Source organism: Trichomycterus rosablanca, chromosome 12, assembly GCF_030014385.1.
Source record: "Trichomycterus rosablanca isolate fTriRos1 chromosome 12, fTriRos1.hap1, whole genome shotgun sequence".
NCBI lineage: Eukaryota > Metazoa > Chordata > Actinopteri > Siluriformes > Trichomycteridae > Trichomycterus > Trichomycterus rosablanca.
Window position 1 is genome coordinate 35,184,060 of NC_085999.1, and position 15,538 is coordinate 35,199,597.

At 40.4% G+C, this 15,538-nt stretch overlaps 1 protein-coding gene across 3 annotated transcripts in view; it reads left to right on the top strand.

Moving 5' to 3' along the window:
* The window catches only part of itprid2 (ITPR interacting domain containing 2), a 74,012-nt gene extending 62,519 nt beyond the window's left edge, over nt 1-11,493 (top strand). For 2 of the 3 annotated variants that reach the window (XM_063006140.1, XM_063006142.1), the window contains 8 exons: nt 146-220; nt 1,118-1,233; nt 2,351-2,489; nt 2,805-2,870; nt 3,435-3,710; nt 4,641-4,760; nt 6,466-6,579; nt 7,517-11,493. In XM_063006140.1, the coding sequence (XP_062862210.1) occupies nt 146-220; nt 1,118-1,233; nt 2,351-2,489; nt 2,805-2,870; nt 3,435-3,710; nt 4,641-4,760; nt 6,466-6,564 (891 nt within the window). In that variant the 3' untranslated portion in view covers nt 6,565-6,579; nt 7,517-11,493. Of the gene's footprint in view, nt 1-145; nt 221-1,117; nt 1,234-2,350; nt 2,490-2,804; nt 2,871-3,434; nt 3,711-4,640; nt 4,761-6,465; nt 6,580-7,513 lie in introns of all 3 variants that reach the window. The other variant, XM_063006141.1, reaches the window with a different exon arrangement.
* Nucleotides 11,494-15,538: the final 4,045 nt, after the last annotated feature.

Here is a 15,538-nt window from a genome sequence, read left to right on the forward strand (position 1 = left end):
AGCCTGAGTAGAGGAGAGGTGCAGACTAGCACCCTCCACCTTTGACATATGCAAAGTCTCTAGCCTCTTCTTTACACCATCCAGCTGTGGATTCTCACAGAGACCTCTTGCTTATCTTCTTTCTTTTTTAATGTTTGTTTGGCAGGGTACTTCTGAGCAAAGGGTCGGTACACCCTCAGGTGCGCAAGGTCCACGCCAGATGACGCAATCACTCCACGAGGTACGATCCCGTCTTTCATTATTGCTATATGCAGTATAGTTGAACCTCAAAACAGTCAGAGGATTTAGCTTCTCCCATAATTCAGACTGTTTTGTCATGATTGTTTTGGGCAGTCGTTTAGTAATTGTGTTGCAGTAATCAGCGTCTACATACTTTTGGCCATATAGTCACATGTATTTGTAGTGTGTAGTGCTTTTATTACTCAACTGAGCACTTTAGAGTGACATTAGCAGTATATTGAGGAAGAAAGCAGAGAGGAACCTTAGGAGGAACCTGACTAAAATGGGACTTTTATCATACTTGGGCGACCTAGAGGATATTTAAATAATTAAATTCTGATTAAACAAAAATACTAAATGGATAAAAGAAAATGTGATAAAATTCTACAAATAACAAGCATATTGTACACTATATAAGCAAAAATATGTGGACAGCTGAACACAAGCTCGTCAGACTTTCCATTCTTAAACCACATGCATTTATATAGAGCTGCCTAGAACAGCCTCCATTTTTCTAGAATTGCTGGAACCAACTCGACATTTAACAGGATGAAACAGTTACTTAAAGCTGATAAAAGAATAAGTGGTGATTTTATTTATTTAAGATTCTGTGGCAACCGTTAGCAGAAGTGAAGGGACCCCTGGGTGCTGCAGCTCACCTTAAGAACCGCTGTTTTAATTAAATGTTTGTAATAAGAAGTACTGAAAATGTGCTGGTGTTTTTTATGTGTTCATTAAGCTCACAGCAGAAGCTCGACCTTCTGCATCGATCTCACTGCTTCAGCAGTTTTGTTTCACCTAATTCAGGTTTTTCTGCCGTATGTGCAGTACTGAGAATAATAACTAACTGAACAGTGCACCTTTGAGTAAGTCTACTCTGTCTCCTCTGGTTTTTTAGGAGTTTCAGAAGAGAAGAGGAAACCTGAATTTGTTCAGGACACAGATGATGGATTTAGAACTGTCACTGATGAGACAGCAGTCCATGGTTTACCAGTATCTCAGTCCTGATGAGAGGTGAGCACTGATGCAGGATCTAGAACTAATGAGCACAATGAGTCCAGCACAGTTCTGTCACACCTACCTGCTAATTACCTGATGAGTTTTATTTGGTGTGTTTGTGCAGAAAACTGTTGTGCACCATGATACAGAACCAGGAACAATAAATAATCTGCTAATTTGTATACCTATCACTTTGTATAATAATAATAATAAGAAGAAGAAGTAGAAGAAGATTATTAACAACAACAATAATAGTATTAATAAGAATATTATTATTATTATCCTAACATTAATAATAATAATACTTGTAAACATTATGTTTGTTTGTTTATTTGGGTTCTAAGATCATATTTTACACTTTGGTTACATGAGTTACAAGTTACCCACGATTCATCTGTTCAGGTTCTATGTCCGGCCAATTTTCTATCCCCAAATCACTATACCAAATTATAAACACAAGATAAAATAAGCAGACAGAAACATAATACGTATCTTGCCATAAAACGACACATACATGGTAAACATGGCATTAAAATTTTAAATTAATTTTTAAAATTAAAAATAAATAATCTCCAATTCACTTCACTTGCAGGGTGGCACGGTGGCTAAGTGGGTAGCACTGTCGCCTCACAGCAAGAAGGTCCTGGGTTTGATCCCCAGGTGGGGGGGTCCGGGTCCTTTCTGTGTGGAGTTTGCATGTTCTCCCCATGTCTGCGTGGGTTTCCTCCTGAATTGGAGATACTAAATTGTCCAAGACTGTGTTTGATATAACCTTGTGAACTGATAAGTCTTGTGTAACGAGTAACTACCGTTTCTGTCATGAATGTAACCAAAGTGTAAAACATGACGTTAAAATGCTAATAAACAAACAAACAACCGGAGCTCCCAGAAGAAAACCACACAGACACGGGTAGAACATGCAAAGTCCACACAGAAAGGACCTGGACAGAGGCTCTTCCGGCTGTGAGGTGACAGTGCTACCCACTGAGTCACTCACTCGTTTGGATTTTGTCCTAAATACTGCCCAATGTTCCTGCATTAAGCTCCTGACCCACCACCACCCTGATCAAGATAAAAAATGATTGTAGCTCTCTGTCTGAATGTGTATTTTGCATGTCGGTCTGTATGGTAGGCATGAAGCGGAGCATTTACAGAGGTTACGAGTAGCTGTCAGACATGAGCTTCAGGAGTTGGAGTTACAGCTGGAGGAGAGATTCATGGATGATCAGATCCACTCAGCTCGGAGCAGCCGCCTCTACCGCCATCCACTGGTCAGTACATCACACAACAGCAAAATGTTTGATCCAGCAGCTTGCTCTGGACTAGGGATATGTGACCAGAATACGGGTGCAAAGTATTATTTTCAAGTGATTTAAGACATCCAACCATCATTAGTCATTGGACAACTTTTTTATAACTTTATTATATTTTTTTGCATTTTGTGATGTGAATTGGATATGACTACATTGAAAAAAGGGGGTAATGCATAAATATCCATAGCTTAGTTTATAGAAAGGTGAAATTGAACCATATCTACATAGATGGGAATTTCAATTCAGTGTTTTAATAAGTAATGTTTTTCCCAGGTCATGTCCAGAGGTCAGAGTATGGACAGTCTGTTCAGCTCATCTGCTCTCAGAGCCACTGAACCGGTAAGTCTACGGTCAACACACACACTCATTCCTCTACCTGTGTTACACTACACTGCAGACACACACCTTTTGACGTTGAGTCTTTTACTTGTTGGATTTTGATTTGCGTTCAGCATGTGGAGAATCATTGACCACTCGTGCAGGCACCCGCACCAGACAGCAGAGGTCAGCAGAGGTCACATTTGTGCTGTGAAACCTCTTCAATTCCTACTTACTAAGGTTCAGCCTGTTGGATGCACAGCCAGGTCAAATAGTATCTCTGAGATGGTGGCTCAGTGGGTAGCACTGTCGCCTCACAGCAAGAAGGTCCTGGGTCAAATGGTCCAGCTCATTTCTTAATGGAGTTTGCATGTTCTCCCCATGTCAGCGTGGGTTTTCTTTGAGTGCTCCGGTTTCCTTCCACAGTCAGGTTAATTGGAGACCCTGGACCCTCCATGATCCTGAATATGACCATGGTAAAAATGTGTTTTAGCCACATTCATTGCTAACATGTATTAAAATTAGTTTGGGGAAGGCCCTCTCATTTTCCATCTAATAGTAAACATGTATTTGGCTGTCTTACAGGTGTCGGATTTGTTGCGGGAGCAAATGTTTCTCCAGTCGGAGCTGAATTACGATGGAGGTCTCAGTTCAGCTGGCACCGCCTCAGCTCACTCATCGAGGTCGGCGAGTCCAGCACAACACGGTGACCCTGATGATTTCAGCTCATCTTCAGCACAGAGAGGAAGAGGAGGAGTGTATCGCTCTACAGTCAGCCTCACCCCGTCCATCCCCTCACGCTCTGGTGCAGAGAGCCAGGAGCCGCCTGCTACACTGAATACGACCACTATTGAACCTGAGGTCAGCACTTAAGGATCATTTATACTAACTTACTATCCTATATACACACTCACTGGCCACTTTATTAGGAACACCAACTAATACCTTTGCTTAAAAAGCCTCAATTCTTTTCACATGGTTCAGATTTTGGTCTATGCTCCTTCTGATTTGTATCCTGCAAATGCATAATGAAATTCAGTTCAATAACACTCCCATGATGCTTTACTGGATTCAGATTTAGTGACTGGACAGACTATTAATGTACACAGAAGTCAATGTTCAATGCTGGAAGTCACAATTATAGGATAGTTAACAGTGGGAACACGGTCAGCAATAGTATTCAGATGGTCTATGGCATTCAAACCCTGCTCGATTAGTATTAGGGGGCCGGTGTGTGCCAAAAAACACTCTCTACTACATAGAACCACCATGACAAGCCTAAAGTATTGAGGCAGTACAGTACTGAGGATGATTTCATGGGTTTATGACAAATTCTGACCCTACTGGCCACATACTAAAAACAAAATCAGACCAGTCAGTGTTTTTCTGTCCAGTTTCTTTAAGCTGGCACCCACTAGCTTCAGACTTCTGTTCTTGGCTGACAGTTGTTCAGGTGTTCCAGAAAATGTGGCAATAATGTGTTAGTAAAATGTATTATTTAAAAAAAATAAATTAAATGCTTTGAACATGGTGGCAACAGTTTGGGAAAGGCCCTTTGGTATAGAGAAATGACAGTTGCCTGAACAGAGCCTTGTTACTTTTCTTTAGCATGAATAGAGGCAGGGGTCACTTTGTATTTAATGTCTATAATTGTGGAATGAGCTGTCCATAACACTCATGGTCAGTGTCTACATAGTTGACCATATAGTGTAGTTTTAGTATCGTTCTCTGCTGCTGTTTAATGGATGCATTTCATGATTTGTAATCCTCTGACTGAATGGATTCCTTCAGGTTAGGGATCAGAGATCACTGCAGAGTCGCTCAGCTCAGGTGGTCGAAGGGAGCGCCGAGGTGGATGCAGGAGGAGTAGTAGAAGAAGCTGGTGGAAATCTGCAGCATCTCATCAAGCAGGTGAGAGCAGAGATGATTTCATCATTGCAGTTCTGGGTTCAATGTGTAATGTTAGTCATGTCATATTTTTGTAATGTTTATCCAGTGCTGTGTTAGTGCACAGTAGCACTATGGAAGCGCTAAAGGTCCATCATCTGCCAAACCAAAATCTTTTATACCAAAGGGTGTCCATATGCTAAATGACTCTGGTCAGTTACATTTGTCAGTTGCTAAATAATTCATTTGCACTCTACAGTTGCACACATACTTCTATACACGTCACTCGTACTGCATACTGTCTGTTGTTTCACACTGTTCAGTGTCACTGGTACTTTTTTTTTATTTGTTTTAGTGTGTTGTCTGACATATGGTTGGTTGTTTTAGTCTACTGTCTGTCCTACTGTTGATCCTTTTGTCTGCTGAACCGTTGTTTTGGTCTACTGTCTGTCGTACTATTTGTTGTTTTGGTATATCATCTGTCATACTGTTTATTGTTTTGGTCTGTAGTCTGTTGGACCATCAGTTTAGTCTATTGTCTGTTGTACTGTTAGTTGTTTTGTTCTTTTGTCTGTCATGCTGTTGTTTTTCATTGTTTTTGTGTGTAGTCTGTTAGACTGTTAGTTGTTTTGGTCTGTTTGTTAGACTGTTAGTTGTTTTGGTCTGTTTGTTACTGTTAGTTGTTTTGGTCTGTTGTTTGTCAGATTGTTGTTTTTGTCTATTGTCTGTTGTTGTGTCTCTTATGATATGCACTAAAATATAACCATATTCAGAATCTTAGAACAACACTAATATAAAAACGTAAAATAATGTTTGGTTTTGGTTTACTCAGTCATTTCCTTAGAATAATTTGGTCAACTAGCCATGTTTGGCATCATGAGAAGTAGATGTACTGTATAGCTGGATTTGTTCATTTTTACTAACTGTAAGTTGTGAGGGACTAATGCTACTGTCATTAATAAATAATAAATGTTAAAATGTGTTGAAACTAATCTGTGCAAAGCTGCTTTGCAACCATTTTTATTGTTGAAAGTTCTATAGAAATGAAGCTGAACTGAAAGACATTTTATCTACAAAAACAAACATCAATCATCAAAACATGTGGCTGAATACCTACAGAGGAACATGTGGTACACTTCAAAAAGACCACTGAAAGAATTCTTGGTGTGTTTTATATGATTTAATAGTGTGCAGTGAATAGTAGTCCAGTGTTTTTCCTTTCCTGGCACCACACACAGTTTTTAACCATGCTAAAGGGTTTCACTGTGTCCCTGGCACTGTGTTGAAATGTTCTCACTCTATAATGACGGAAGATGTGACAGGGGAAATTGTGAAATGTCACTTATAATCTGGAGCTGGTTTACGAGTTTGGCCCTGCTGTAGTGTTTGGTTAAAGCTGGATCTCAGTTAGTGTAGCGTAGCGTTCTGGCTAAAGCCTAAAAAAACTACTCATGTCTCACAAGTCTTTGAAGTATGTCTGTGGGAATTTGTTCATATTCAGTAAAAAGCACATTTGTATAGCTGGGCATCAGTATTGGTCAGGAAAGCATCAGTTGATGTTTCAGTTAATTCCAAAGCTGTTCAGTGGGGCTGAGGTCAGGGCTCTGTGCAGGACACTGAAGTTTTCGTCATGTCTTTAAGGGCCTTTCCTAAGCTGTTGCTGCAATATTGGAAGCATATAATTTCCTTTATATAATTCTGCTGACTATTATTTTTCATTGGTTTTTAGATTAAACAAAGTCTGGCTGATGAGATCAGACAGGAGATCGTCAATGAGATCCTGGCTGCTGTGTCTCCACGAAGGTCTCCTGTAGAGCCGACACCATGATGATGGAGAATAGAGGTTAGTACTTTTTTAAAGAAATAAATAGTTTAAATAGTTCAGGAATTCACATTTTCCATTTTTTATTTTTGGCTAAACCAACCTTTGTTTAGTTTTTTTATAGAAAACAGATTCTGAAAGTAAATTTGTTATTCATTCTTTTCAACTGAAAATCAGAAATCAGATTAATTTTGGGCCACTAAGGTGTCGCAGCAGTAAAAACACACGCTAGCACACCAGAGCTGGGATCTCGAATACATCATATCACCACATGAACATCGATTGGCCTGTTGTTCATATAGGGGTGGGATATTAAGCCGGATAGGGTCTCCTTGTAACTGATGCCACCAAGACCTCTGCTGGCTTATTGATGGCGCCTGCACAGAGGCGGGGAAAGAGTGCGGGTCAGGGTGTGTCTCTCCGTACACAAGGCTGATTTCTATATTTGCACTCGCCTAGTATGGGTGACAAAATGCATACGGCTGCTGCCCATGTGTCGGAGCGGGCGTGGGTTAGCTTCGTTCTCCTCAAATCAGAGCGGGGGTCGGCATTAGTGGAGAGGAAGCATGACGTTCTGTTATTACATCAAATTCAAGTAGCATTAGTGTTCTTATAATGCATTATGAAGCTTTAATCATGTTCTATAAAGAAATTCCCAGTCTTCCTGTCGAATGTCAACACAAAATTGTAAGGGACACAACAACAGATTATTAATTTAAGTTTTTCCTTTTACCCACTAAATCATCTGAACATGGGCTTTGACTGGAAGTGTCTAAACTTTTGGACTTTATTGTGAAACACCCTGAAATAATCATTTTAAACTACAACAAATAAAATATACATTATTAAACATTATACACATCTAAATGTATTTTGAAGAAGCTGCTAAGTAAGTCAGTGGTTCATGATTGTTGTGTTATTACTTATTATTAATATGTATTTCTTTTTTTCCCAGCAGCTGAGGAGGAAGAGGGCTGTGTATGTAAGCACTGAGGGAACCTGCTGAATTCGTGCACTACTATCGGCTCAGCGTAGCCCCCCCGAGTCACACACTACTGTACCAGTATACACCCACTGCAAACACACCCCACCCATGCACATTCTTTCATCTATGCAAATCAACTGAGTACTACTGCAGCAGGAACTTCCAACCTCGATATCACCCATTTAGAGAAGCTCAAACAGACGTGGCCGTCCAGATTTCACCTGTTAACTTTTGCTGTCACACTAGTGCTCCAGAGACCATCGTCTGCTCCACCTAACTGCCTTCATTCAGTGTGATGTGAAACCAACGCTGGGTGATAGAAGCTCTTGGCATTATGTAACTAGGCTAACATTAGCCTTCTAACACTTTCAGTTTCAAACAATTCCATGGTCTCATTTTACTAAAAGTTTAACAGTGTGTGATTGACCTTGTCCTCTGAGGGCAGATTTGAGAGCTCACAAGTATAAAAGAGGGTGGTTGGCACCATTCTTCCAGTTTGTTGATCTGCCCAATGATGTTGCACTAGCTGCAATATTTTTAAAAAGCTGGTAGCATCATGTGTCTCACAGGAAAAACGTGCTAGCACTTAGCTTCAGTCTTTGTCTGAATGATTTAGTCTCTTTAAAGACATTCCACTGTTCTACCCAATGAGGGGCTAAAAGATACCATTTACCACCAATCCACCCATCTTCAAAACTGTTTATGTTCATCTAAAGCCTAGTGCACACTACATGGCCTTAAAAATAATCACTTTACAGTGCACACTATGTCTTAACCACTTGTGTTTTTAAAATTGCAGATTAGTGCACACAGTCATTATGACGGGGCTCACACTACACAATTCATCATATTTTAAATGTATTTTTGCAATTTCCCCTTTTCCTTATAATCTAGTCATATCCAAATCCCCATTCATATCTTCCTCCTTTGCTGCAGACCCCCACCCTGACCGAGAAGAACATAGAAAGTTACAATCTACTAAATATGTAGTGCAGCCTGACACAGGGAGTTTTGGGAGATGTTTCATGGTGGGAATAGTACATGCACCCTGGCATTCACTTCTCTTACTTTCAAAGCTCACCATAAGACCACTCTCAGTCTTTCTGGCTCTTTTAATGACTAATTTCTAATCGTTGTGCTTTAACTAGTGCCACTACATGACCAATTACCAGTAATTACAAACATGCTGGGAAACATCAAAAGTTTAATGACTGATACATGACTGGAGAGACTGGGTTGCTGTACGCTCCCACGACAGGAGGATTTGTTACTGCCAAGTCTGCAAGTGCCATGTTTAGATGCCAATGAAAAATCAGACTTGAAATTGTTTAGTGCTGACCAGACTTTACACTCATACACTGCTTCATCACAGTTTTCTGTAGACTTCAAATGGACTTTCACAAAAGGAACATACAACTACAATCTCCGAAAGCAGGATTTTAAGTTTTAATACTAACAAATCCCCACACATCCAGCATAAATACTATTTCTTAAACACGTCTGAACACACCAGCATATTACTATGTTTATAATATTTTAGCTTTTGTGAAAGCAAAACTCCAGCTACTGATTTCTGTGTACTCCATCTGGAGTATGTGGGATTACCAGGATCGATTTCCACATCTCCACTAATTAAAGAAATGTTCCGAAGACCACATAATCCACCAAACTTCACCAAAATTCACCTCTGATAGCTAAATACTAAATTCCTCTTCACCAATGGGCTTTATCAGGTTGAAAATGAGCCAATTAGGGACAAAACTGCACCCTGTGAGCTCTTCATTATTAAAAAGAAATATAAAGAAACTGCTAATTACCCTGCAGCAAAAAAATAATAATAATAATAAAAAATAAAATAGTAAAATAAAATCAGCACAGAGCAGCATTAGCTGGTTGCCGGTCTGTAGGTTAGTGGTAGCTCAGTGATTAAGGTACTGGACCAGTGAGCAGAAGGTTTCTAGTTCAAGCACCATCATATCAACAGCCATGTTGATTTCAGTCACAATTGTAAGTCGCTGTGGATAAAAATATCTGCCAAATGTTATTAGTGATTTATCAGAGGAATTTTAAGCTCTACATGAAACATTTAGATAAAGCCTTATAGCCTGAATTGGAATTATTTTGACACCACAACTATCCAATATATAATCAGTTTTACCCAGTTGTAACCACTAATAAATCAGTATTCATTAGTTAAAAAACAGCTTAAACTACTCTTACTCACTTTCTTAACTGCTTATCCAATGGGGGTGGCTATTTCAGCTTTTTTAATGGGCACAAGGCACACAGTAACACCCTGGATGGGGCGCCAGTCCATCGCAGGGCAGACACACACACACATTCACTTATAGGGCAATTCAGTGTCTCCAATCAACCCGACTGCATGTTTTTGGACTGTGGGACGAAACCGGAGCTCCCGGAGGAAACCCACGCAGACACGGGGAGAACATGCACACTCCGCACAGAAAGGACCCGGACCGCCCCTCCTGGGGATCGAACCCAGGACCTTCTTGCTGTGAGGCGACAGTGCTACCCACCGATACCCACTTAGCCACTGTGCCGCCCTCAGCTTGAACCAGAAACCATCTAATTTTGCTCTGTGCTGATTTTTGAATGTTATTTATAAGGATGTTGGGGTTAGCAGGTAAGAAGTGATCATATTATTTTCTAATCTGATACTGCTTACTTACTACCTTACTCTGTCATAATTACAGTTCATCTCAAGTCACATGACGGGATTAGGATTAGTGATTTCAGTAACAAAATCTCAGTTGTTTGGATTGTCGACCCAGTCGCTTCAAATAAATAAGTATTAATTTTCCAGACCTGTACATGCAGGTGAATATTAAACATTAAAACTTTGTCCTTTTATCAGGTTGGTACTTGTAATGATTTGATGGTAACAAATCAGATCCACTGAGGTATAGCTTTAAAAAAACATTTTTATAAACAGACACTGATAATCAAAAGTCCCTCTGCTATGATAAGTACTGAGTAAACAGGAACAGGAGAGGAATCATGTCAACATTTCTCTTCATAGTAATCCTACATATACTACAGATGCCATATTCCTGAAGCCTTTACAGAATATGCATTATTCTTACACATTCTGTTACGGCAACACGTGATTTAACATGAATTTGATGGTACCTGTGTTAATCAGAGCAGTTATTTCTGCAATGTTTAAAATGTGTGTCAATATTTTTCTCCCACTTTGCATGTTTGTTGGGATGAACATGGGCAGGCTTAATAGGTGTGTGTGTGTGTGTGTGTGTGTGTGTGTGTGTGTGTGTGTGTGTGTGTGTGTGTGTGTGTGTGTGTGTGTGTGTGTGTGTGTGTGTGTGTGTGTGTGTGTGTGTGTGTGTGTGTGTGTGTGTGTGTGTGTGTGTGTGTGTGTGGTTTTAATAATCTGATTGTCTTCAGCCTCTGTGAGGTACTAACCGTGCAATACAATTCACTTGAACTTACTAGTCACAACTGCTGTTTAATAGTTCTGACACTTTAGAAAAAGGGTTAATGACACATTTCCAAGTTTGTTTGTTTATTAAACACGGGCCGTCGATGACACGCCTTGTGTAGAGAATAAGCATCCAGAGCACATGTTCTCCTTGCTCCGGTCTTTCCTGACTGAAGCGTTTTTTTTATAAAAACAGTAACCACTATTTTGTTGATGAAGCTGGTTTGGCATTTAGAGAATGTACAGTGTATAAAAAGCTCATTGTGCCTTTTTGTAAATAAAGAATTTCATGTTCTAGAGGGATGATTGCTAAGGGTTTGTGAATGAGACGAGGCCGGTGTATAGCTGAACTGTGTTTGTGATAATGAATTGTAATACTTATCGATTGAAATGACTACGTTTTAAAGGGATTTGTTAACATTTGGGATGCATGAGGAATTTATATCTCTAAAGCCAATCATTAATAAAGATCTATTTATTTTCAATACATAAACACGTTTCATTTTGTGTCTCTCTTCTCTTTTATTTATGCATTTTCTCCCAATTTTGCAAAGTTAGTTTGTCTTCTGCTGCTGCGGGATCCCTGATTGCAGTCGAGGTGGGTATATTGCTGCTCATGCCTCCTCTGATCCACTCGCAGCCCTTAGCGGAACCTTTTTCCACCCATGCATTCTGCACAGGCGCCTCTCTATCTGCCAATCAGGGTCCTTACACAGCAGTTGAAGACCCCACCCACATAGTCCAGTCATCCCGCCCTAGCAAATCCGTGTCTGCTGCAGACACTGGCGATCATGCCCGCTAGATGGCGCCCAGCCGACCGGTGGCAACGCCGAGTTTTAAACCGAGAATCTCCCGGAATATCCCGCCTTCATTTTGTGTTTCTGATGAGTTTTTTAAATAGTGATTCTTTAATTGGCTGATTCACTGGGGCTAAAAGTATTTGGACAGTTCAGTTGTGGAAAATCAATACAAAATAAGCTTTGTAGCGTCCGTTTGGAAAAGTCCCTTTCCCGTGTTCGCATAACTGTGCCCCGTCCACAATGTGAGGTTCATAAATACATGACTTGACACTGTTGATGCATGCTCAATAATCCAGGTACACAAATCCACAGAGTTAAATCAGTTCATCTGGACACAAGTTTGTTGTAGAGATACGTTTCTTCACTCAATCCGAATGACTTCTTCAGTCAGAGACTGACTAAATAACCCAAATTTACCACAAACTACAAACACACTTCAAAATCTTGTTGAAAGCCTTTCCATAAGAGTGGAGGCTGTTATAACTGCAAACTGGAACAACTTCATATAGATGCCCATGATTTTGGAGTGGGATGTCCAACAAGTTTATGATGAGCTGTCTATATACTTTTGCTCATATTTTTCAGGCTATCCACCTTTGTTGGCTTCACCACTGTTCCAGGTCTTAGTGACATTAAGGGTCTATACACCGATCATCCATAACATTAAAACCACCTCTTTGTTTCCACACTCACTGTCCATTTTATCAACTCCGCTTACCATATAGAAGCACTTTGTAGTTCTACAATTACTGACTGTAGTCCATCTGTTTCTCTGCATGCTTTGTTAGCCCTCTTTCACCCTGTTCTTCAATGGTCAGGACCACCACAGAGCAGGTATTATTTAGGTGGTGGATCATTCTCAGCACTGCAGTGACACTGACATGGTGGTGGTGTGTTAGTGTGTGTTGTGCTGGTATGAGTGGATCAGACACAGCAGCGCTGCTGGAGTTTTTAAATACTGTGTCCACTCACTGTCCAATCTATTAGACACTCCTACCTAGTTGGTCCACCTTGTAGATGTAAAGTCAGAGACGATCGCTCATCTATTGCTGCTGTTTGAGTTGGTCATCTTCTAGACCTTCATCAGTGGTCACAGGACGCTGCCCACGGGGTGCTGTTGGCTGGATATTTTTGGTTGGTGGACTATTCTCATACCAGCAGTGACAGTGAGGTGTTAAAAAACCCCAGCAGCGCTGCTGTGTCTGATCCACTCATACCAGCAAAACACACACTAACACACCACCACCATGTCAGTGTCACTGCAGTGCTGAGAATGAGCCACCGCCCAAATAATACCTGCTCTGTGGTGGTCCAGATGGACTACAGTCAGTAATTGTAGAACTACAAAGTTCTTCTATATGGTAAGTGGAGCTGATAAAATGGACAGTGAGTGTAGAAACAAGGAGGTGGTCATAATGTTATGGCTGATCGGTGTATATAGGCAATAGAATCTGTAGTATTTTACACTAGGATGGACCAGATTAACATAAAAATGGACAGTTTTGCTCACTGTCAAGGGTTTCACTGCCTTTTACATTCTAATCTTGTCCTTTAATATAACTTAATTTATTTCCTACTACTGAAACATTTCTATGTAATTAGCGATACACAGTGTGTGTGGGATTGTGGGTAGCTGTGGAACATGATGTGCTTTTGTATATTACTGAAAGATAAAACAAGGCCAATATTAGAACCTGTAGTGGCTCATTAAAAACAGTATGCTATTGTGTGGCTGAATAACCCTGTACTGTAATAATAATGAGTTTATTCTCAGCGGTGATTGAGACTGTGTAAGTGTTTTTAATGCAGTAAACTGAAGGCCATATGGAATAAATTATCCTGTGTTGCATTTAGAGTACAAGAAGAACTGTATATATTAGATTTCTCGCTGAAGGGTGGGCACTGACCCCACAAAGGGCAATAAGTGCACTTCTTTCACTCTGTGTTACCTCATTCATTGCATAATGGCAGTAATTTGAGTTCATTATCCTTCAGTTCAGTCTGTGGTAGAATAGAGGCTGATGGTGAGTTTCTGGACATTTTAAGTGCAGTCACATCACAGCAGGAACGGCATTGGTGGCTTGACAGCTTCAAATGTATGGGCATCTGCCTCAGTTGGGTAAAAAGGTTCATGTAGAAACCATCTCAGTGTACAAAACAGAAGGTGTAGTTAATATATGGGGTGGCTAAGTGGGTAGCACTGTCACCTCACAGCAAGGTCCTGGGGTCAATCCCCAGGTGGGGAGGTCTGGGTCCTTTCTGTTGTGGAGTTTGCATGTTCTTTCCGTGTCTGCGTGGGTTTACTCCGGGTGCTCAAAGACGTGCAGGTGAGGTGAATTGGAGACACTTAATTGTCCAAGACTGTGTTTGATATAAACTTGTGAACTGATTAACCTTGGGTAATGATTAATTACCGTTCCTGTCATAAATGTAACCAAAGTGTAAAACATGACGTTAAAATTCTAGAAAACAAACAAACAGTTAAAAATGACATGAACAAAATAATAATAAAAGGTCAATTGGTTAGAGTATAGCTTGAGACACACTTAACTATATCAGCAGAAATACAAAATAGAACTTTAAGGTACCACAGTCATGAGCACCCACAACCATCAGCCCCCCCCCCCCTTCCCACTGTCAACAAACCTGAGTAATCGTATGTGAGGCAGAACAACATCTATAATCACCATGAACACCTAGGTTCTGACTTACTCTGCTTACTCTGCTGTGTGTGCCCCTAATATGTGTGTATGAATACTGTGCAAACCCTACTTTCAGAAAAATTAATTGTATTTTCTAAATATAGACCAATTTAGAGTTTGATGCCTGCAACACACTAAAAGCTGGGACAGACGCGTTTTAGCACTGTGTTTAATCAGCTTTCTATTAATGAGACTTGATGGTTTGAGGACACTAATAGTTGCAGTTTTGCAAGTGGAAATTTTCTCTGTTCTTGCTTGATATGATACTTCAGCTACTCAACAATCCATGGTCGCTGTCGTCTGATTCTCCTCTTTAAGATGCTCCATACATTATCAATAGGAGACAGATCTGGACTGCAGACAAGCCTGTAAGCCCAGTATAAGCCTCTTTGTCAATGGTACAATCACTTTTATGCAAGTCTCCCATGTCATAAGCACTGATGCACCTCCCTACATGGCATGTTGCACATTACGGGCAAGCCGTAGCCTAGTGGTTAAAGTACTGGACTAGTAATCAGAAGGTCGCTGGTTCAAGCCCCATCACTGCCAGGTTGCTGCTGTTGGGCCCTTGAGCAAGTATACTGTATACTGTAACTGTAATGTAAGTCACTATGGATAAAGGCGTCTGCTAAATGCTGTAAATGTAAAAATGTAAATGCACATTTTCTTTCGGTTCATCTGAGATTAGCTCAGGACCGGAGAACTTGGTGCTGTGTCTGTGCAGAATTTATTAATGACTTTCTCTTTGGAGTTTCAGGTTGCATTTCTTGATTCAGTGGCGGACTGTATCAAGTGACTACGATTTATCAAAGTACTCCCAATCCCTTGTGGCTGTATTTATCACAGCAGCATGATAGTTTTACATGCAATACAACCTGAGGGCTCAAAAGTCACGCACATGCAACAGTGGTTTCCAGCCTTGCCCTTTACAGACTGAGATTTATCCAGGAATCATGAATCTTTTCACAGTACTATGTATGGTAGATGGTGAAAGACTTGCAATCTTTCATTTAGAAATGTAGTTTTACAAAAGACT